A 23,684-nucleotide genomic window follows, 5' to 3' on the forward strand; every position below is an offset into this window, starting at 1 on the left:
AGAGGGAAACGGAAAGGGAGAAGAAGAAATAGGAATAAAAAGGAGACCATACTGAACACCTACCATATACCTAACATTGGGGAGACTTCCAAAGGGTAATAAGGCTGTTTACATTCCATTTCTAATCTTGCTCCAGGGATTAATTACAGTTGTTAAGCTATGAACAAATAGTACAAAGCTTGATACACTCAAGAGCCAATCTGTAGGGTATAAACAGCAAGAGTTACAGGCTGAAAAAGGAAGGAGACTGATGTGTCAGGTATTTGGAAGGTGAAAGAGGAAAAAATCAGCACAAAAATGTGGAAACTGAGCATAGTTTGATACCATAATAATGCTGCTGCTCACACCATGGTAGAAAATTTTGGTGTTTTTCTCTGTTGCCCAGCAGGTATGGATGGGGAAAAAGGAAAAGTAAGTTTTGGAGTAAAGGAGATCATAAATCTTGTATTTCCTTTTTACTAATGGTAGAATGTTGGGCAAATAGCTTAGCTTTTCAAAAGCATTTCCTCTTTTTCAAAAAAAGTGAGCATACTTACTAACTATGGTGCTTGTTTACATTGAGCAAAATAGCATACATGTCAAGGTTGGGGAAAACCTAAATAACACTTTCCTTTTGTTGTTTTTCTTGCTACCACTTGCATAGTTGGGATGCCCACATTTCCCGTTTTTCCTTCCAGTGCATCAGTCTACTTTTTACACCTAAAACTTTCTAACATCCACTTAGCTCCTATGCAGGCCCAGCTGCAGGCCCTTTGAAGAGGACCCAGTTACTGCTTTCTGCTTTGATATGATCTTCTGGACAAACATGTATTGAGCACCTACAATGTCCTAGACGCTATGCTCGGGCCTACTGGGTATAGAGAGGTAAGAGAGACCTCTAAGTTTTCAAGTTAGTTTGAGTTTATTGTAGGAGTCTAGAAGGTGCAGCGATGAGCTGTCAGCTTGTAAGAGTAAGCACCTAGTGGAAGGTGGTCTTATCTGCAGAAGAGATGTCCTTTAAACTAAGTCTTCACAGAGGAAAGAATTCAACATGCGGAAACGGGGAAAAGAAGAAAAAAGCTGTGAGAAAATATATTGATCCCAGAGGGGTTCTCAGAACACATCAGTGCCGATACCTACTGGGAGGAAACTTCGTTTTTGCTTTGGAGTCTTTAGTCACTAGATTGCAGGCTAAACAGAACCCTAACCCTCGCGAATAAAACGGTCACAGTGACAGCAGTGGGTAACTGCAGCAGCCGCAGGACTGCAATTACTCTGAAACTGACTGAGGTGACGATTTATTTGGACGACGATTGGTGAAACATTGTAAACTCTCAGAAAGCTGCCGTTCCCAGACTTCGAGTTCATCCTTGTCAAGTCACTATCATGTTTTCTTCGCCGGGGGTGAAGTGCGCAGCCAGCAGGCCCAATTAGCGTCAAAGGGAAGGGGGAGAGGCGGGGGAGTCTCCTCTGCGGATATACTTTAGCTCCGCCCGAGTTCTGCCAGACTCAAACTTCGCCACACCAAACATGGCTTCCTCAAGTTTCTGCTCCTCGCTTGTTTCGCTCTCACCTTTTGGCCACACTCAATATGGCCCCAACACTGGGTTGCATTCCTGTGGAACCGTCTCGGGATAGTTCTCGCGAGGTTTGCCTGGGCCGGGACTGCTCCCGCCCTGCCCCGCGCCGCCGCCACCGCCACCGCCGCCGGCGCCGCTCCTCCTCCGTGTCAGTTGTTGGGCTGTAATGGCGACTGGGCCGCCGCTGCCGAAGTGACTCCCGGGCGAGGGAGCGGGGCCAGACCAGCGCCAAAGAGAACTGCAGAGAGCCGCAGCTCAGGAGGTGGCTTGCTGTGGGGGAGGGGAGGCAGCCCTTCCGCCTCTCCTTCCTTCCCTGCGGACCGGCGGATCCCGGGAGCCGGTGCGAGGCGGGCGCCCGGTGCGTCCCCGGAGCGGGGAGGCCAGGCCAGGCAGCCCTGGGGCCGGTCGGGGCGGCGTCACTGCACCCTCCGCCAGGCCCCGCGGGATGCACCGTGGGAGCCGAGGGCGGAGGCGACACTCTCAGGTGAGCGGGAGAGGACCTGGCTGGGACTGCGGACGCTGGCTCAGCTGTAGCTGCCTCTGTCCGCGGTCCCGGGTTTTCAGAGCTGGCCAGAGAGGCGGGGCGGGGCCCCCTGGCCCTGCCTGGCGTCCCCTCCGGAGAACCTTCTTGGGTCCCCAGGCTTTTCCGGTAGGGTCGTTCGGAGACCTGGGTTTCAGGTCCCACCTGTGCCTCCCGTAGACAAATTTCCTTGCTTACCTGCCGGAGTCTCCCCGAACCCTCTCTCGCCCTTTCTCTAGTCTGTATAGACCTAAGAACCTCTCACCTTTGGCCTCCGGAGAAGTGTTCCTTCTTCGTTTGGAGATCGAGCATATTTTGGGAAATTCCGGGGGACTGACTCCAGTGGTGGGGATGACTACTTTCTGTTCCTTTTCGGTGGGGGTAACATTCTCAAATACAGTGCAGGGAAAACTTTGATCTGCTCCAATTCAGAGGTTATAGAATGTAGTCTACCGGTTAATTCACAAATGATTTGGAGCGTGGCTTGAAAAAGCTTTAAACTTTGGAAGTTATCAGTATCTACCCCCCACACCCCCGTTTAAAAGTAGCCCAATATACTAAGTGATATACAGTTAATATTGTAGATATGGGTTGGAATTTGCCTGGATTTTAGTTGCACATAGATGTAAATTTTAATGTTGTTGAAAGATAATAAGCAAATCCTGCATTTGGGAAAAAAGTAGGTTGTCAAGAATAGAGATCATTATCCATATACTCTGCTTGATTGTTTTGACAGTGAGCTTTGTTTTGAATTTGGAGAAGTCGTTAATGTTGCCATGTTAACCATTTCTCCTGGGCCTGTATTTTAAGGGTTTTAAAGGAAAGTCTGTTCTCAGGAACACCCTGAGAAGTTTTGTAGAAGCAATGATAATAAAATACCGCAAGATGACTTCTATTTAAAACACTTCTTAGTTTAAAATATTTTTAAACCAGGCAGTGTGTTGGGAATAACTTGGGATTGTGATTTGAGGCAATTAGTTTTTAGAATTACAGTAGAAGTCACTTCAAATCCAAGCAAGTAATAATTAGTTCTGATATGCTAAATTGACAAATTTTAGTGATATAAAGTAAATCAGAATGATTGAATTGTTATCACATCAAATTTAAGATACTTTAATAAGAAAAAATGTCAAGCTAGAATACATTGTATATATTGATAAATACATGTGTATCTCATCTTTTCATAGTCGGTAGCAGATCTTTGTAGTGATGGTGAGTTATACAAGTAAACAATTTACACATCTGTGAAAGAATTTCTCAGATTTTCTGAGATATATTGGTGTGTAGTGTTATGTAAGATGGCTAATACTTGGACAACCAGCCTTCTGTGGGGTAATCAATGTATGAACTATGAAGTTTGTGATTTTTTTTTTCTTTTTATTGCCAGTCTTTTGACCATTTAATATCACTTCTATATCATGGACAGGACAGGAGAAAGGAGATGAAGTTCATATAAAAATACTTTGTATTTCTTAAATTACTGTGAGCTATATTGGGAGCAAAAAAGAAGCTGCTGTCTGAAATTTTTTTGTGTGTGTTCCTTCACATACATTAATTTATTTTGTGTTCTTGGCACTCTTGTGAAGGAGGTATGACAAATAACCTTATTTTGCAGTTGTGGAAACCATCACACAAGAATATTTATTTTTGTAAATGCTGCTCTTATTTCTACAGATAACCTAAAATTAGTTTTATTTAAAATTAACATAGATACTTCTGGGACTTGGTATTATTTCAAAGTATTTTTAAAAATTCTGCTTTGTTCCTTTTTACATACCACTTGTTCCTTATTTCAGTTCTTAGAAAGTATTAGCATTTTCGTAATTTTTTGTTAATTATTAATAAGTCATGGATTATTATAAGGGATCATTTTACTTCTCTATATACTTTTTGCTTAAACAAGGTTCTTACAAATTGTAGTGAAGCCAGACACTGTTGTGTATTCCTGTAGTCCAAGTGACTCAGGAGGCTGAGGCAGGAGGATTGCAAGTTCAAGGCCAGTCTTTGCCACTTACGGTGACCCTGTCTCAAAATAAAAAAAGGCTGGGAATTTAGGTCAGTGATAAAGTGCCCCTAGATTCAATCCTCAGTACCATTTTTATTTATATTCTTTATTATATAAAACAAATATTAATTTGCTATGATCAATAGTAGCATAACTGAAAAGTTATGATCTTAGTAATTTTAATATAGAGACAACTGATGACTTAAAAGTGAACTTTAGAGTTATGATTGCTTCATTTTGCATTGTGGGGTAAATTGTGAAATAGTTTTTTTCTTATTGACATTCCCCATGTCAAGCAATTTTTAATGTCATAGATAGTTAAAAAAAGAACCAAAGATTCTACACTGATGTTGCATGGTACTGATGTTTTGATCATTATTATAAGTGTAATTTTATGCTTACATGTGGGTATTTGGGGTTATTATTTGTCTTTTATATCTGCTGTATAAATTCCACGATGGCAGAAATCTTTAATTCACTATAATGTACCTAGTGCCTAGCATGTAGTAAGATAGTCAGTAAGTATTAATTGAGTTAATTGACTGCAGAGTAGTCCTAGGATAATATTTAAAAAAACAAAATAAAAATCTAGTTCTTAGTTCTTAGGCACATTTCAGATCTTAGGAATATACTCCAGAGGTATGTTCAAATTGCTAGGTATCAGGGGAATGACAGTCTAGGATTAAAAGCCACTGAGAATAAGCCTCAGGTGGATCCTGAAAACGTTATTGACTATTTTAATGATTTGCCTAGCTGCTCTGGCAATTGTTGTTGTAATTAAAAAAAAAAAAATAGGTTTAAGACCCTAACCTGTTATACTAGTACTATAATTATAGGCTTGTAATGACTTAAAGTCACTTCTTAATCACCACATTAAGAACTTTACATCTTAAAGGCCACTTAGACCAATTCCTATGTTTTATACATAAGAAAACAGAGGATCATATAGGGGAAATATCTCACTCTTAGTTGGTTTCATATCAGGAAGAATCCACTAAACAGCTGCTAAGTCCGCATTTGTTTAATGTATCAGATAATTATCTAATCAGAGGATAATTGCATTCAACCTAGAAGTCTATTCTGTATTAGTGTCAATTAAAAATTCAAAGTGGACCTTTTCATGAGTCAAAAAAGTGTGTTAACTTAAAAATGAATTTCAACCCTGTCCTTTGTCACTGGGATAAGTTGGGACAATTGGAACAACTTTCTGGGAAGAAATTTGACATTATTTATCATTATTAAAAGTATACATACTCTAATAGAATCATTTAATTTTTAGTTTATCCTACATAAATTTTAACACAAAAGCACAAGAATGTTCATTTTAGTATTATTTCCCAGTGTCAACTTTTATAATAAATGCCCTAAATGTCGATTGATAGAGGAATGGTTAAAATTACAGTATATTTATTCTGTGATCACTCTGCAGTTGCTAACAAGTTTGGGGATATCTAAATTTACTTCATGAGAAACAGCTGAGTGTATTGTTCTGCATATGAACTATGCAGCAGACTTTCTGGGTTCAAATCTTAACTGTTCTAGCTAACTGAACTGGCTGTGACCTCATCTATAAATAATAATTCTCACCTTACAGGGTTGCTGAGAGAACTAGTTGAATATTTATACCCCGAGTCAGCATAGTATGCATCATGTAAAGTCTTTGCTATTACTATTATGTACTGACGTGGAAGAATGTTCATGATATAATATTGAGTGCAGGAAACATGTTGCACTACACTATGTAATATGATTTGATTTATAAAAATTGTGTCCAGGGATGGGGATATAGTTCAGTTGGTAGAGTGCTTGCCTCGCGTGCATAAGGCCCTAGGTTCAATCCCCAGCAGCGCGTGCACGCACGTGCGCGCGCGCACACACACACACACACACACACACACACACACACACACACCACACATCGATAAGAAAAGAAATGTAGTTTTGTTTGCATAGAAAAAGTTCTGTAAGGATACATGTTATAACTGTTAGCTGCCTCAGCACCACATAAAAATAAATAAAATAAAGATATTGTGTCCATCTATAACTAAAAAAATATTAAAACAAATAGTTCCACTTTTGTAAATTTTGAAATTTTGTTCTAAAATATTGCTTCAGTATTTTCTTTTTTAAATATGTTTTACTTGCCAGTGGATTTTATTTGTTTATTTGTATGCTGTGCTGAGGATCGAACCCAGGGCCTCACACATGTCAGGCAAGTGCTCTACCACTGAGCCACAACCCCAGTCCCAATATTTTCTTATATGATGTTATACATGTATTTCTGAATATAATTTTCAGAGATTTACAGAGTTCATCAACAGAATATCACATGATTAGATCCAACTTTTGTTGATGGAAAGTTGAAGTTAATCTATGAAAATCCCTAATAAATGTATTTATTTTTCAACTAGCTTTGTGTCCTTTGGTAATATTTCTTAATTTCTAAGTGACTCCATAGGCTAGATTAGTGTTTCCAAACTCAGTTCTCAAACTATGCACTGAGGTTGGTTGCTCTGAGGACCACAGTGAGTTCACATGGACACAGAAGTATATCTAAAAACTTTGAAAGGAATGTAGCAACTAACAGTTTGAGATGGTACAGTTGAGGTGGTGCTACATTTCTTTTGATGACAGTATGTCTTCAAAAAGCCAGGTTTAGGGGATTGCAGCAATTAAAAAGCACTGTGGCTGGGTGTGGTGGCGCACTTGTAATCCCAGACTGGGGAGGCTATAGCAAGAGGATAAAGAATTCCAGGTCAGCCTAGGCAACTTTGCAATTCTGTGTCTCAAAATAAATAAATACATAAAATAAAATGAATAAAATAGAAAGGGTTGGGGATGTGGCTTAGTGGTTAAGTGTTCTTGGGTTCAAGCCTCTCAGTACCAGTAAATAAATAAATTGCAAGTACCGTGCAAAACCAATGTGGAATAGTAAGTGAAGGTGGCAGTGGCCAAAATTGATTGAAGGTTTGAGAAGCTGTGTAATTTCTAATAGTTATGTAGACCCCATTAATAAGTAATTGTGCTTATTTAATAATAAAATAGAAATATTTCTTTTAATTTATGTATTTACTTTTCACACTGGTACTAAGTTAGGCCATAAATAATTAGATATCATGGACCTAACCACTAAATAATTGGAACTGTAAGGTTTTTTTTTTTTTTTTTTTTGCCTAGAAGCACTGTGAAAAATTACTGAGGGTTATTAAGGTACTGAGGATTATTAAGGGTTCTGTGAAATGAGAAAGTTTGGGAACTACTCAAATTCTTTAAACCAGAACCTCCACAATAAGAAATATTTTCCCCAATATATCCTCAAGAACGTAATGTATGTAAAAACAAAATAAAAGCTAAAATAAAAGTAAAATATCTTAGTGGGGCGCCAGTGATGTGGTACTGTAGTTCCAGCTACATGGAGGCTGAGGCAGGAGAACTGCTTGAACCTAGGAGTTCAAGGCCATCCTGGGCAATGGGGCAAAACTCTGTTTCAAAAAAACCTGCTAGTTCAGGGTCTGGGGTATTATGTTCACTGGTAGAGCATTTACTTAGGATGAGCTAGGTAAACCATGGGTTCAATTCCCAGCAAGCTCCCCCCTCACCCAGCATAAAACTAGTTACAACTCACTAGATTATATTGTACTTTTTCCTCTATTACTGGATCACAGATATATATTTAAAAAAAACCCTAACCTCCAGCTTTAATATGCTTTGTTTTCTATACTGGAAACTAGATTCTATACAATAGATGGCGTCTCTGAACATTTGTGTAGCTGCTGGTTTTCTTTTCTGTTGTTGTAGTTGTTTGTTTTTTGCTTTTTAAAAAATCTTTTCATTTAATCTATCTATCTATTTATTTATTTATTTTTAGTACCAGGGATTGAACCCAGGGGTGCTTAACCACTTAGCCACATACAAGCCCTTTTTTTGCTTTTTATTTTGAGACAGGATTTTGCTAAGCTGCTTAGGGCCTTGTTAAATTGCTGATGCTAGCTTTGAACTTGTGATTCTCCTGCTTCAGCCTCCTGAGCCCTTGGAAGTAGCTACCATTTTTGTATGATGAGCTATTTTAAATGTTACTGAGAAATGATGTAAAGGAGACTTTTTATAAACAGAAGGATGATTGTACAAACGGAAGAATCAGGTTTATATTTGATAAGTTTGGATAGGTAATTTTTTTCCTATGTTTGAGATTGAATACAAGCCCTTTCTTGCATATGCTAGGCAGGTGCTCTACCATTCAGCCACACTCCCCCACCCTCTTTTTTTAAAGTTACTATGTAACAATTATTTTAAGTAGACTTGCAGAAGCTGCTGTTGGAATTATGGGATTCTTTTAAACTAGATTTAAAAGTCACTCATGAATAAAAGCTTTGGCACAACTTTTTTTTTTTTTTTTGTACTGGGAATTAAATCCAGGGGTGTTTTACCACTGAGCTATAACCCTGGTCCTTTTTTTTGGGGTACTAGGGATTGGGTCTTGCTGAGTTACTTACAACCTCAATAAATTGCTGAGTTTGGCATTGAACTTGTGATCCTCCTGCCTCAGCCTCCCGAGCCCCTGGGATTACAGGAGTGTGCCGCTGTGCTCAGCAACCTGGGGTGTGTGTGTGTGTGTGTGTGTGTGTGTATGTGTGTGTGTTTTGGGGGGTACCAAGGATTGGACTCCGGGGCATTTGACCACTGAGCCACATTCCCATCACTATTTTGTATTTTATTTAGAGTCTCACTGAGTACCTCACTATTGCTGAGGTTGATCCTCCTGCCTCAGCCTCCTGAGCCACTGGGATTATAGGTGTGTGCCACTGCACCTGGCAATATTTTCTGTTTTGAGACAGTATCTAAGTAGCCAAGGCTAGAGTTGCTGGGATTACAGGTGTGTGCCACTGTGCCTTAGGCTTAATACAACTTAATAATTTTCATTTCATAAATGATTTTTATGTCTATTTTGTTAAATAATTTCTTTTTAGTTTTGAGATTCTTTTTAAATATAAAATACAGATGTACATATGTAATTATTATTATTTAAAATATTTTTATAGTTGTAGATGGACAGTATGCCTTTATTTATTTTTATGTGGTGCTAAGGGTCAAATCCAGTGCCTCACACATGCTAGGCAAGTGTTCTACCACTGAGCTACAGCCCTAGCCCATATATAATTATTTTTAAATGTTACTTTTTAAGACAGTTTTTGATCAGGAATGGCTAAGCTCTTGCTATTGTATGAAATATTTATGCTCATTTATTTTTTATTCTAATTATATATGACATTAGAATGCATTTTGACACATCATACATACATGGAGTGTAAATTCTCATTCTTCTGGTTGTACCTGATATGGAGTTACACAGGTCATGTAATCATATATGCAAATAGGTTAATAATGTCTGATTCATTCTACTATCATTCCTATTCCCATACCTCCTACCCTTCCTTCATTCCCTCTGTCTAATCTGAAATACCTCTATTCTTCCCTACCCCACCGCCTGCATTGTGAATTAGCATCTGCATATCATGGGCTCATTTTTTTGTGTTTATGTGTGCCTGTTTGCATTTAAGAAAGAATGGCAGTCTGAGACTTAACCAGTGGGACCACCATTCATCAAACCGATCTATATGTTGTGTATTGTGCATGGACTAGGGATATGAAGAGAAATAAAATACACCTCAGTCCTGGGTAAGAGGAATGATAAAGTTCTATGAATCCACAAACAGGAAGCAACTACACTTATCAAGGAGTTGGTAACCTTCCAATGAAAGAAAATTAGTTTTTTTTTTTGCGTGTGTGTTTCATTACACAACCTTAGCTAAATTATTGAATGTGGAAGGAAACGTTCAGGATTTATTACTTTTTCTTCTTTTATTTTTTCCCCTCAAAAATAATAAAAATGATGATAAATGCATTTTAAAAATTCAAAAACAGGGGCTGGGGATGTGGCTCAAGCTGTAGCGCACTCGCCTGGCATGCGTGCGGCCCGGGTTCGATCCTCAGCACCACATCAAACAAAGATGTTGTGTCCGCCGAAAACTAAAAAATAAATATTAAAAATTCTCTCTCTCTCTCTCTCTCTCTCTCTCTCTCTCTCTCTCTCTCTCCCTCTCCCTCTCTCTCCCTCTCCCTCTCTCTCCCTCTCTCTCCCTCTCCCTCTCCCTCTCTCACTCTCTCTTAAAAAAAAAAACGTTCAAAAACATACCCTGAAAAATCTGCTTCCTATCCTGAACTTTCATTCTTTCTCCTTGGAGTTAACTAGTGTTAACAATTTCCTGTGTATCAACTTTTGTAGTGAAAATTTTATATTTTAAGTTAAAGAATCCTATTTGCAATCTATGAGACACCTTTTTGAGGATAAGTTCCTTTAATTTAGAAGAATATTCAGGATAATTGGAGAGCAAAGTGTAGGTTCATTTGGGGCTTTTTTTTTTAACTTTTTAGTTATTCTTGGCTTTGTTCACTTCCTTCAGCTCTCCTTAAATAAAAGATTGTCTTCAGTCAGTCTGTATTCTAGCTCTTTGTTTCGTATCAGTGTGGGGCATTGTTTTTTAGTTATCTTCATTCTGCTTCCTATGCTGCTATAGGCCAGACTGGTACCAAATGCTACGTATCTTTCATGGATTTCCTGGATTGTTGTAGGTCAGCCTTGTTTTTGTTAAAGTTAAGTTTATATTTTATATGTAAAAAACATAATGCTAAAGTCTCTGGTCATTTGTACATTATATTGTATTATGGGTATGTTGGTTTTTCTGGGAATTTACCTGGAACAATATAATAGGTGTGATTTAGAGGTGGAATATTTTCACTTTCTTGTTTGCCTGGTCCCTATTAAATTTACCATTTGTCCATTTTATATTGAGAATACATGGTAGTTCTACTATAAGGTTGTCTTTTTAAAAAACTTTTAGACAGAAATGGTGGTTGTATAAGATCTGAACTGAATAAGAAAACTGAAATGTACCAAAGGTATGGAAAATGTTTTAAGAGCCAGAGCAAAGTCATTCTTTCATCTTTTGTCCCTAGTGTCTGGCACATAATAGGTGCCCAATAAGTATTGAGCAGATTGAGACTGCATGACTGAATGAAGCACTATCAATGTGAAGGGAAAATTTGCTTATCAGAAGATTCTTGAAATTTGACTATTTAAAAATGTCATCTGGTGTCCTATTTGTATTTGTACTACAGGTATGGATCAGTGTTTTTCAAAATTTTTGGTGTCAATACCAGTTCATGAATTTAAGTTGGTTACTGAAGACTCAACAGTAACCAAAAAAAGAGCTTTTTCTTTTGTTGTTGTTTTTTTAATACATTTATTTATTTATTTTTATATGGTGCTGAGGATCAAACACAGGGCCTCACACATGCTAGGCATGAGCTACAACCCCAACTCTCAACAGAGCTTTTGTTTATGTAGGATGTATCTATATTCTGTATTTGAAATTTTAAGTGTACTTATTTGTTTACTAACACATTACATGTAAACAGATAACATTTTTAAATGAAAAATAACTGTTTTCTAAAACAGAAACATCTATTGAAAAGAGTAGAATTGTTTGATGTATTTCACATCTTTTTAATGTCTGACTTAATAGAAGACATCTGGATTCTCATATCTGCTTATGCAGTCAGTTGTGATACCATGTTATATACCTTTGAAATGGGAATAGTTTTGATTTGAAAAATACCCACTGAAAGGGTCTCAGAACCTTAAAGATCCTTAGACTGTACATTTGGAGAATTGGTGGTATAGCTACAAATTCAGAGTAGAAAAGAGGACCTAGATATTTCTGGCTTATACAACTGAATAAGTAAGATAGGGAATACCTCATTTGATTATTTGAGGAATAATCATGAGTTGGCTTTTGGAGATTGAATTTGATGTAACTTGGAGGTTTCTTTGTAAGCAGTTGATATGCTTACAAAGTTCTGGACTAGAACTTTGGGAGTCATTGGCATATAGATGGTATTTGAAGTTTGGGGCAAGGGTGAATGTTACCTAGGGAGAGTGTATATTGTTAGAAAGCAAAAAGCCCAATGTCAAACCCTCCTGAACTTTAAGATTTAAAAGCTAGTTAGAGAAGGATGAGTTACCAAAGGAGACTAAGAAGTAGAACTAAGGATATAGAAAAGTCAGAGTATAGTGTATAGAAGCCATGGGAAAAAAGTGTTTCAAGGAATCAGTTGAACAATTTGTTCCTGCAGGTTAAATTCTTCTCTACAAAGAGAAATATGAGTTTTGGGTATCATAGATGCTACCCATAGCATTATTATTATTTGGAAATTATTGGCCACTAGTGTGCTCAAGATTTGCTATTTTGCACTATGTTGTTGAGCCTGGTTCCCATGCATTGAGATTCAGTGAGCTTTGTGTATCATTCGTGGTTTTTAACATACTCAGTCCACCATAATGATCTCTACTTGTGTTGTTTCACCTCATGGTGTGTATACCCCAAATAACAAATATAAAACAAAGTGCAAGACCATAAGAGGAGTTCATCTCAATACGTTGTACTCTATTTGACCAAATTTGTGTGGTATTATCAATTTGGAAAAAATGCTCTCAGTTCCCTTTTACTGAATGTATCAGAACCATTTCTTGTTAACTAATTTGGTGTTTTGATTCTTTTTACTACCTATATCAGACAGATTCATCAATTGAATACATCTGAGAGTCAGATTGTTCAGTTGATCCATTTTTAGAGAGTAGTAAACTGTGATGAATGCTGCCTTAGCAGACAAGAAGATTGAGAACTGAAAATACCCATTAGATTTGGAGGTGAAAAGTTCTTTGGTGATATTAATGAGTGAGAGCTCTTGTGGAAAAATGGGGGTGGGAGTTACATTAGAAGTGCTTTAAAAGTATCTGAATAGAGACCAAGTGCATTTGATTTTTTTTTGAGAGGTTTATGAAGGAAAAAGAAGTAATAGAAGGAGGGTACAGGGTTGAGGGACTGTTTTTTTTTTTTTAAGTAAGAAAACTTGATTAAATATAAATGCTGAAAAGGATCTCACAGAGGAAAGGAGATTGGAGATACATGTGACAAAAAAATAATATAACTGATAGTTTTCTTGTGAGAATCTGGGTGGGGAGATCTAGAAGCAGGTGAAGTATTCTTATGGCTCCTAATCTCTAAAAGTTACTTGTTTCATTCTTTTCCCTTTCTCCTCATTTGTGAACTCTAAGCCTGCATGATATGAAAGACAATTAAATGGTAAGTGTAATTCTTTTTAATTTCTTGGTTGCTGTTAGTTTTGTGTGAACCTTTATAGTTTTCTTATGATGTAAATATTTTTGTGACAACTTGAAATGTAGACTCCTTGTTGACTTTAGATCATGTTTATTATCAAAGTAAAAAGAAAATTTAAATTACATCCTTATTTGACTTATTTATATCATTTTAATTGGATTCTTTTTTATATCACTTAATAGTTTTAGTGAAATTGCATTTCCATTTTCTTTTGGAAAGTTAACCATCAGTTATTTTTTGGAAGTTGATTATCATAGAATGATATCAAATACAGTATCTCTTATCATGATTTTTGACTTTAGTCTGAACAAAACAAATGTTTATGTATATTTGACTTTTATTTGAAACAACTTGTTTCTCTATAAATGCCAGTTAAACTTATTTTAAAATGGATATTAGATTAAAACTCTTGAGTCACTTAAATGAATAATAAAAGTATTTTTAAATTTAAAGAAATTTAAGAAGCTTATAGTACAGTAAGGAGAATAAATACAGTGAAGTCATTTGTTGTATTGTTGATTTCGAGAACTGTGGCAAAAACATGAGAGAGGAGTGGGCAAAATCTTTAAAACAAATACAGGGCCTGGGACTCTAGCTCAGTGGTAGAGCATGCTTAGCATGCTCAAGGCCCTGGGCTCCATCCCCACCACCCTACCCCACCAAAAAGCCACAAAGATGATCATGTCTAAATTATGCCATTTCCTTCTTTCTCCACCTTCATCTCTTGACAGTTTTTTTTCTTCAGTCATGTGGAACTTTTTGATTTCTTCTACAGAATCATGCGCTTTTTTTTGCCTCGGAACCTAAATCCTGGAAAGGTTTTCCTTGCCTATCCTTAGCTAACTCCTTTATCCATTCTTTAGGTCTCAGGTAACATTCTCTCTCTCTGCTTTCCAGATTAGATGAATTCTTTCCATTGCGTGCTTCCATAGAACCTGTATTTTTCCTTATTTTCACCTCATTTATAATATGTATTCAATATAGTCCAGCCTTTACTTCTTGAGAAGCAAGAACCCTGTTCTTTTCACAGCTTTATCTCTACTGCTTAGCACTATTTATTTCTGCTACATACATGGCACCCAATAAATGTTTGTGAAATAAAAGACTGGTATGGGTCAGACTGAGGAAAAGTGTTTTCTTGACTGTGGGAGGACAATAGTCTGCAGCATTTAGAAGACCAAGGGATTTTCTAGAACAACTTACCTGCCTTGTTTAGGAGAGAGGGGAGAATAAAAGCTTCATCTGTGGACATTTGTGAGGAAGTCTTATCCTTTGTGGGGTGAATTTGGTAACCATTGAGGCACATAGATTATAAAAGCATTCTCTAAAGAAGTTAAAGTGCAGTGAAATTAGTGGAGCAGAGGTTTCTGAGGAAAATAGAATCTAGATGGGACAGGAAGGTGATTCTGATGATGAGATTGTGAGAGAAGCTAGGGCAATATGTTATAGATGGTGGCTGAGTTTGAATATTATGAGAGGCATTATGGAAATGATTGTTAGAGGCTCTCAGAGGTAGGAGAGAGATCTGGATTTATTTTATCTATCTATCTATCTATCTATCTATCTATCTATCTATTTATTTATTTATATTTTTTTCAGTCAATGTAAGGAAAACTTTATTGAGGTCCCAAGGCCATACATGGGGCTTGGGCAGGAGGCCACCCCTTGGGGAAAGGAGCCAGTGGAGGGGCTTTATTTGACCTTCTTCTTGGGGCGGAAATTGTTGGTGTGGCCACACTTCTTCCTGCGGCAGTTCACAGCCCGGGGCCTGCAGGTGGGCATAACACTTGCGACAGATCATCTTGTCACAGTTGTACTTCTGGGCAAGCTGGCACAGGAAAGGCTCAGTGATGCTACCTCTCAGGCAAAGCACCAAGTATAGAGTGGACTCTTTCTGGATGTTGTAATCTGAGAGAGTGCGGTCATCCTCTAGCTGTTTACCTGCAAATATCAGATGCTGCTGATCAGGTGGGATGCCCTCCTGGTCTTGAAATTTTGCTTTGACATTCTCGATGGTGTCACTGGGCTCGACCTCGAGGGTGATGGTCTTGCCTATCAGGGTCTTCACAAAGATCTGAATCTCTGCATCTGCCGCTCAGGAGCCTCGTTGAAGAGAAAGAGCGAGATCTGGATTTTATTTCCAGTTCTTTTACTTATAGCTGAATGACCTTGAACTAGTTCCATAGTCTGCCTGATAATTTTCTTCGTTGGTAAAATGGATATTAGAGTACTTGTCTGATCAATTGTGATAGATTAGAAATAATATATAGAAAATAACAGTGTTTGTCCCACATGATTATTCACTATTAATTATCCACACAGGCACCTCCTATAGTGTCTATAATTTTGGCTCCTGGTTTAAAGGGATTGTTGTCAAATGTTCTGGAGCTTTGGAAGACAGATATTCTCAGGTTTAGTTCCCTCCATTAATGGAGTCATCAGTGTTTTTTGGAATCTTAGTCTTCAAATAATTAATCTGTAGAGTTATAGTTCTCAAAACTGGCTATGTAGTGGAATCCCTGTTGACCTTTAAAAATGGGAGAATTGTTACGTGTCTTCTCATACCAGCTGATTTAGAATCTCTTGGAGGTAGAATTTGGGTATTTTTGTTTTTAATCTTTTAATAAAAGATTCTGAAATCTTTTAATAGAAGATTCTCTGAAACTCACTTGCAGTGGGAATGACTGGAAATGTACATGTGGGATAGGCAAGTACTCTACCATTGAACTCCATCCTCAGCCATTGTGCATCATTTTTAATACGAGTTCATAACATGTGCCCTAGTTTTTTTTTAAAGAAGCATGCACATCTGGGGTTGTAAAGGTACAGTGATTGCCTAGCACATATGAGGCACCCAGTTCGATCCTCAGCACCACATAAAACCAAAAAATAATAAAAAGTGTTGTGTCCATTTACAACTAAAATATATTTTACGAAAAGAAGCATACATAGTATTTTGATAAATGTGCGTTCGTATATTCAAAATTCAGTGTCATAACGGTCTTTCTGAGTCTCAAGGGAAATTTTATGTTGTAGGTTTTTTTTGCAATGATAATGACTTTTTAAATATGAAAAATGGGATTCAGTAATAGCTCATAAAATGAGACTTTTTAATAGCAGAGTTACTCATAAATGTATGGAACAAATAAACATAAAATAGGCTAATTATATGCAACATTCTGAATGTGTCATCTCTATATATTTTTCTAGGGAGGGAAGTGATGGCCTTCATCATAGTCCCAAAGAGACCCAGTGATATAGAGAGGTAAACACAAACATAATACAACAGAAATACAACAGTTTCTTAACTCTTGGCATTATTTCTTCAGATTTTGGGGTCCTGTTGAGAAAGTCATTGCCTGTGCCTATATGCTAGCGTGTTGACCCTATGTTTTCTTCTAGAAGTTACATAGTTTCTGATTAAATTCCTAGGTCTTTGATCCATTTTGAGTTGATTTTTGTGCAAGGTGAGAGATAAAGGTCTAGGTTCATTCTTCTACATATGGATAACCAGTTTTCCCAGTACCATTTCTTAAAAAGATGTCTTTTCTCTAATATACATTTTTGGCACCTTTGTCAAGGATCAGATGACTCATATGTATGGGTTTGTCTCTGTGTCATTCTGTACTATTGGTCTATGTGTCTGTTTTGATGCCAGTACCATATAGTTTTTGTTATTATAGCTCTGTAGTATAATTTGAAGTCAGGTATTATGATGCCTTAATCAAAGATTTTGAAAGATTTACTGAATAATTAAGGTGCTTCATGAGACCAGACATTAGAGTACTGAATTAAAATTATAATTATATCCTAAAACAGGATATACAGGATATAATTTTTTCACGTCACCTGAAAATATTTTTAGTATAGTATACATTGAGAAAGCACATTAATGTTCCACTTGGTAAAGTTTCAAAAGCTGAGTATTTCCATGAAATCAGCACTCAAATAAATGAATGATTGAACCTAATTGATCAGCATCCAAGTAATTTCAGTTCAGTTAAATTCAGTTGCTCCAATTCCATTCACCTCTCAAGTCATCCAAGGGTAATGATTATCCTCACTTCTAGCGCCATAGATTACTTTTGCTTGTGTTATACTTTATGTAATAAGATTGTGTGGTATGTACTTTTGTTTTTGATTATTTGTTATTATTTGTTAAACAACTCTATTATTTGTTTTTGATGTTCCTTAACAGATTTGCAATATTCAACTCTTATTGCATATATCTATAATTAGTTCATTCTCATTGTTAATGGTGAATATACTATCATTTGTTTATACTATGAAATCTTACATAAATGTGGTAGTCTTAATATTTAGTTACTTGTATTTGAAGATGATTGATCATTAAAAAGGAATTTCTTGTGAGGCAGAGATGGATTTTTGTGTGTGTGTGCTGTCTCTGCCTCATTAGTGTTAGCCCTTAAACATAGAAATTATGGATACAAATGCCATTTTGGATTATTTAACCTGTTTCTTCCTCCCACTGGAAAAATGGTAATGACTATGTATTTTTTTTGGCATTCAATATTTTTTATTTAAATCTTCAATATATTTCAATTTCTTTTTATTGTTTGTGACTATGTATTTTAGCATTTATTTTATTTTTAAGGCAAAGAGATGTTTGTCCAAAGAAAATTTTTTCTCAAATCATTGACAAATTTTGTAATACATAATAATATTATCTATTACCATAATAGATAATAACCATCTTTGTTTAGTTACCATTTTTTCAGTTTACTAGATCAAATATATTTTTATCAGAGAAAATAAAAATGAGTTTTTAAATCTCTATTAGACAGCTCTGATTAAAGTCTTTATGATTGAAAAATTTTGAACTATTTGAGCATTTAGTGATTTTAGTTTTTCTACCATTTTTATTTTTCAGAAACCTAGACTTTTCTTGGGGAAATTCTATAATCTATGAAGAATTTTATTTTTAGAACATTTTTGAAGTGTTTTTTTTTTTTAGGGAAAAAGTAAATCAAGATTACTTACTAATAGCTGAAATTAATTTCTTTAAAATTAATCGTACCTTTCATTTTATATATTGGACTTAGTAGCTAAGTTTCCTATTCTTTAATTTAAATTGGTGTCTTTAATATCCAATATAAATGTACTTCCTCTGCAGGAAGATAATTGGAGAAAATTTATTAAATATGGCCAATGTTTAATAATATGTCTATTGTAAAGAACTCATTAAATTATTATGAAAAGCTCTAAGATATTGGTAGGTAGGTAGGCAAAAGATGAGAAAGGATAATTTGCAAAAGAAGAATTAAGATTCAGGCCTGCAACAGAGTTTTATCTATCTATCTATCTATCTATCTATCTATCTATCTATCTATCTATTTATTTATTGTGGTGCTGAGAATTTAACCCAAGACCTTGTGCATGCAAGGCAAGCACTCTACCAACTGAAGTATGTCCCCAGCCCTAGAATATTTAATACTGCTGGCATCTATTAAATTCAAATTAATTTCTTTCTTCCTATTAAATAGCAAAAGTAAAAAGAATAGATAATCTCAATATTCAAAGGTATTAATGAAACTGGTAGTCCCTTCTTTTTTTTGTACATGGAAAAACAGTTTGATGTTAAGTCTTCAGAGCAGCATGTTCTTCACAGTTTTTTAGTCCAGTTTTTAAACACTTTGCAGATCCTGTTCTAGATAAATGATCCAAATGCACAAACATGTTCACTTCAATGTAAATTGTAGTAAAGAAAGTAAGATATAATGTTGTATTGGTTATCTAATAACCTCCCACCCTCACCCTTTTGAAGTATTTTAAAGTAGACTTTTATTATCTCACACTTTGAGTAGGTGAGGAATTTGGGAGCAAATCCTTATTTGGGTGAATTTGGCTCAAGGTTTCATAAGGTTGCAAACAGGATGTCAGATAGGGTTGTAGTCTATAAAGACTTGATATGGATTTAACTTGAGTATCTGCTTACAGGAAAGCTCACTTACAGCTGTAGGCAGGAGGCTTTGGTTCTTTGCTGCATGGATCTGTTGGTAGAGCAACTTGACTGTTTTCATGATCTGACAGCTGAATCCTTGGGGTTGTGGGGGATGTGTGGAGAATGCCTTTTATAGCCTAGTTGCAGTGTCTGTGTAGGGGTCTGAGGAGGTCTTCAGAAGCAGAGAGGACTACTACATGGGAAGAAGATATCACCCTGTGGGGGTTTGAGGTCTCCAGAACTGGAACAGACCTCTACTTGGACTTTCCACGTCCTTGACCATGTTGCAGAAAAGGATTTATAGAGCCTCAGGTACGAGTAGCTGAACACCAGATTTGTCATAGGGGAAAGTACATGTTTGATAATTGGGGTATGCGCGATCTTAGACTGAGTTTGGGGTTTCAGCCCCTCAGAAGGACAGTAGCTAGGGGGCTGAGCTAGAGGTAGAGTCAGGATGGGGTTATATGCATTTAGTGTCAGTTTTCTTTGTGTGCTTTACATGGTCTAAGCATGTTCTAATTCTGCTACTTCCTACATTTCTTATTGTCTTATTAGCATCTTAAATCTCTACCCAAGGGGTGTGTCTTACTATTAGGAAGCTAGAGTCATTTATTGGTCACAAAAGTCTCTAATATGCATGATCCCAAAAGGAGTAGTTCTTCCAGATGCCTTGTGGTTGTCTTGCAGGTTTATTTTTTTTGTTTTCCATCAGTCAGTTGGCAAGCTATGGGCAAGGACACCCAGGTAAGGACTCTGGTGCAAGGACAACAGTTGAGTTGCTCATAGTTGTTCTGCATTCTAGTGGTTAGTGGTATTTCTCTTGAGCCTTACACACTGTTCTTTCTGGATCCCTAAATTCTTCTCTCAGTGGAAGTCTTACATTGTCATTTCCACCACATTTGATGTTAGTTGAAAGTCCAGTCTGTTCTCAGTGGGAGAAATATTAAGCTGAACCCCTGCCCCGCAACTCCCAGTACCAGTGGTAGAACCCAGGGCTTCAGGTATGCTAGTCAAACATTCTACCGCTAAGCCTCATCTATAGGCCTTTTATTTTGAGACAGGATTTCACTGTTGCCCATGGTGTCTTGAGCTTCTTGTCCTCTTGCCTCAGCCTCCTAAGTAGCTGGGATTATAGACATGTACCACCATGCCTATATTAAGCTCCAATTCTTGAAGAAAGGAATATCAAATAATTTTTAATGTATTTTAAAACCGCCAAAAATGTCCAGCAGTTAAGTAAAATGGGCACAGATCTGAATTTACAGTAATTACAGTAAGGCAAAGAAAATTAGAAGAGAATGTGCAAAATATCTTAATAATTGGGTTAGGATTTTGGAAATAGCGGTGAGCTTTTCTCCCTATGTTTGCAAACTTTCTGTGTTGATATTATGTGACTTTGTTTTGGTACAGGGGATTGAACCAAATGCCTTGTGTATGGTTAGCACGTGCTCTACTACTGAGCTATGGCCCTAGCCTTTTGACTTTTGTAATAGAATAATTCCTCTGCATTCATAGGAAAATATGTCTTTTATCATCAAGCTGTCTAAGCATAAGCATATCATGTTTTTTCTCTTTTATTTTTTTAATGTAGTAGTACAGACATAATAATAAAATGTATCATGATCTTTTTTATTTGGGGAGGGTGTCTCATTATGTTGCCCAGGCTGTCCTTAAACTCCTAGGCTCAGGTGATGGCCCTGCCTTGTCCTAACCAGCAGCTGGGATTACAGGTGTGAGTCTGTATCAGGCTTCTTAACTTTTTAGTGTGTGTGTGTGTATGGGGCGGGGGGGGGGGGGGCCCTCAGATCCAGGGCCTCATGCATGATAGGCAACTGCTCTACCACTGAGCTCCATTCTTAGCCCGTTTTAATAATTTTTAAGTAAGTTCATTAAAATTAAGTAAATTCATATGTACAGCCATCACTGCCATGTATCTCTAGAACTCTTAATTTTGCAAAACTGAAATTATATATTCATTGAGCAGTAGCTCCTTACTCCTCTCTTGCTCCAGCCCCTGGTGGTAACCACCATTGTATTTTCTCTCTGTACCTTATATAAGTTAGAATCATAGTGTTTACATTTTTGTGACTACCTTATTGGAGTTAACATAATGGCCTCAGTGTTTATCCATGTTGTAGCATAGGTTATAATTTCCTTCCTATTATGGCTGAATAACATTCCATTATGTGTATACAACACTTTGCTTATCTGCTTACCTTTTGAATGGACACTTGGACTCTTCTGTTGGCTATTTTATGAATAATGCTGCTATGAACATTAACATACAAATACTCTTCAAGACTGTACTTTGAATTCTTTTGGGTATATCCCCACCAGTGGAATTGCTGGGTTTTATGGCAGTTTTATTTTTTTTAAACACCTTTATTTTATTTGTTTATTTTTATGTGGTGCTAAGGATCAAACCCAGTGCCTCACACATGCTAGGCAAGTGCTCTGTCACTGAGCTATAACTCCAGCTTGGCAATTCTGTTTTATTTATTTATTTTTTAATATTTATTTTTTTAATTGTAGTTGGACACAATACCTTTATTTTATTTATTTATTTTTATGTTGTGCTGAGGAGCAAACCCAGGGCTAGCGCTCTACTGCTGAGCTACAATCCCAACCCATGGCAATTCTATTTTTAATTTTAAGAAACAGCCATACCATTTTCCATATATATTCCTGCTAACAGTATACAAGGGCTCCAATTTTTCCTTGTCTTGAACAACTTTTTTTTTTTCCTTACGAGGTACTGAACCCAGGTGTGCTGTACCAGTGATCCATATTCCTAGTCCTTTTTAGTTTTTATTTTAATCCAGGGTCTAGCTTAATTGCACAGGTTGGCTTCGAGTATACAGTTCTGCCTTAGCCTCCTGAATAGTTGAGATTACAGAGGTGCATTACCACCACTCCTGGCTTATATTTTTTCTTTCTTTCTTTTTTTTTATAGTTATCCATTCTAATAGGTGTGAAGTGATTACATTATAATTAAATAATTATTTTGGGGAGACTGTAGCTTCAACCTAGGGCCTTGCATGTGTTAGGCAAGTGTTCTGCCGCTGAGTAAATCCCCAGCCTTCACAGTATAATTATTTTTAAAATATTTATTTATTTATTTTTAGTTGTAGTTGGACACAATACCTTTATTCTGTTCATTTATTTTTATGTGGTGCTGAGGATTGAACCCAGGGACCCGCATGTGCTAGGTGAGCGTCTACTACTGAGTGACATCCACAGCCCCCCCCCCACAGTATAATTTTTTTAAAAACATTTTTTTAGTTGTAGTTATTGATGGGCCTTTATTTTATTTATTTGTTTTTATGTGGTTCTGAGGATTGAATCCAGTGCCTCACACATGCCTGGCAAGTGCTCTACCACTGAGCTAAATTCCCGCCCCCCACAGTATAATTTTTTTTTAACTTTTTTTTTTTAACATTTATTTTTTAGGTGTAGATGGACACAACACAATGCCTTTATTTTTATGTGGTGCTGAGGATTGAACCCGGGTCCCACCCGTGCTAGGTGAGCCCTCTACCGCTGAGCCACAATCCCAGTTCCCCCACAATATAATTTTTAGTTATTTATTTTTCTAAAGAAAAATAAAGTTATTGAATTATGATAAACTTTTTTATTTTGAGACATTCTTAAGGAGGATATAAAGATACATTTTAGAGATGATAGAATCCTTCTCTGACTTTCATATGAAGGGCAGGATAAGTTAGGTCACTTCCTTTATTAATGTTACTATAATATTGATGTTCAGTAAATAATGCTGATGTGATTGCAGGTAAATTGGCAGGATGAGGAGCAGCAAATCAAAAGAGGTGCCTTTACTAAATCCAAGGAACTCTCAAAGCAAGGATACTGTTCAAGGTATTTTTTTTTTTTTCAAACTGAACTCCATCCCTTGTTTAGGTCATATATATATATATATATATATATATATATTAAATCCTGATCTAATCAAGAAATGAAAATTATATACATTCTTGGTTTATAAGAAGTGGATAATTTTAAAATTTACTTTTGATTTGAATATAAAGGAACCTCACCTTAAATGGAATTCTGTGATGAACTGTTTTGTAAAGAAAAAAATCTTTTTTTTTTTTTGAATTGAAACTGTGTATGTAAAATTAGTTTTATACAATTTTTTAAAAATTCTGACATTTAATGTCAATAAATGATATAATGCAGTTCCTAGTACAATTACAGTGCGCTGATAATAACAAAAGAAATATTCTCCAAATTGAACTCCTTTTAAATCATGCATTAGAGGTAACTTTAAGGCGTGATATTTAAGGGAAATCAACTGGAATACATCTGGAGGAATATTATTGGGATTATGAGGGACCTGGAAATCAAGTTATATGGGAAGTATTTAGAGGAAGTGAAAATG

General features: G+C 36.5%; 1 protein-coding gene and 1 pseudogene across 14 annotated transcripts in view; one reads left to right on the forward strand and one right to left on the reverse strand.

Annotated features, from left to right (window-relative positions):
* The first annotated feature begins 1,904 nt into the window (after positions 1-1,904).
* Positions 1,905-23,684, forward strand: part of Cep350 (centrosomal protein 350) — a 157,556-nt gene continuing 135,776 nt past the window's right edge. For 5 of the 14 annotated variants that reach the window (XM_021722607.3, XM_078022411.1, XM_078022412.1 and 2 more), the window contains exons 1-2: positions 1,905-2,043; positions 23,076-23,161. In XM_021722607.3, coding sequence (XP_021578282.2) covers positions 23,089-23,161 — 73 coding nt within the window. In that variant the 5' untranslated portion in view covers positions 1,905-2,043; positions 23,076-23,088. Of the gene's footprint in view, positions 2,044-13,259; positions 13,288-16,533; positions 16,589-22,735; positions 22,811-23,075; positions 23,162-23,684 lie in introns of all 14 variants that reach the window. The other 9 variants (XM_021722603.2, XM_021722609.2, XM_040278449.2 and 6 more) reach the window with 5 other exon arrangements.
* Positions 14,939-19,568, reverse strand: LOC101966283 (ubiquitin-ribosomal protein eL40 fusion protein pseudogene; annotated as a pseudogene).

Source organism: Ictidomys tridecemlineatus, chromosome 10 (genome assembly GCF_052094955.1).
Source record: "Ictidomys tridecemlineatus isolate mIctTri1 chromosome 10, mIctTri1.hap1, whole genome shotgun sequence".
Taxonomy (NCBI): Eukaryota; Metazoa; Chordata; class Mammalia; order Rodentia; family Sciuridae; genus Ictidomys; species Ictidomys tridecemlineatus.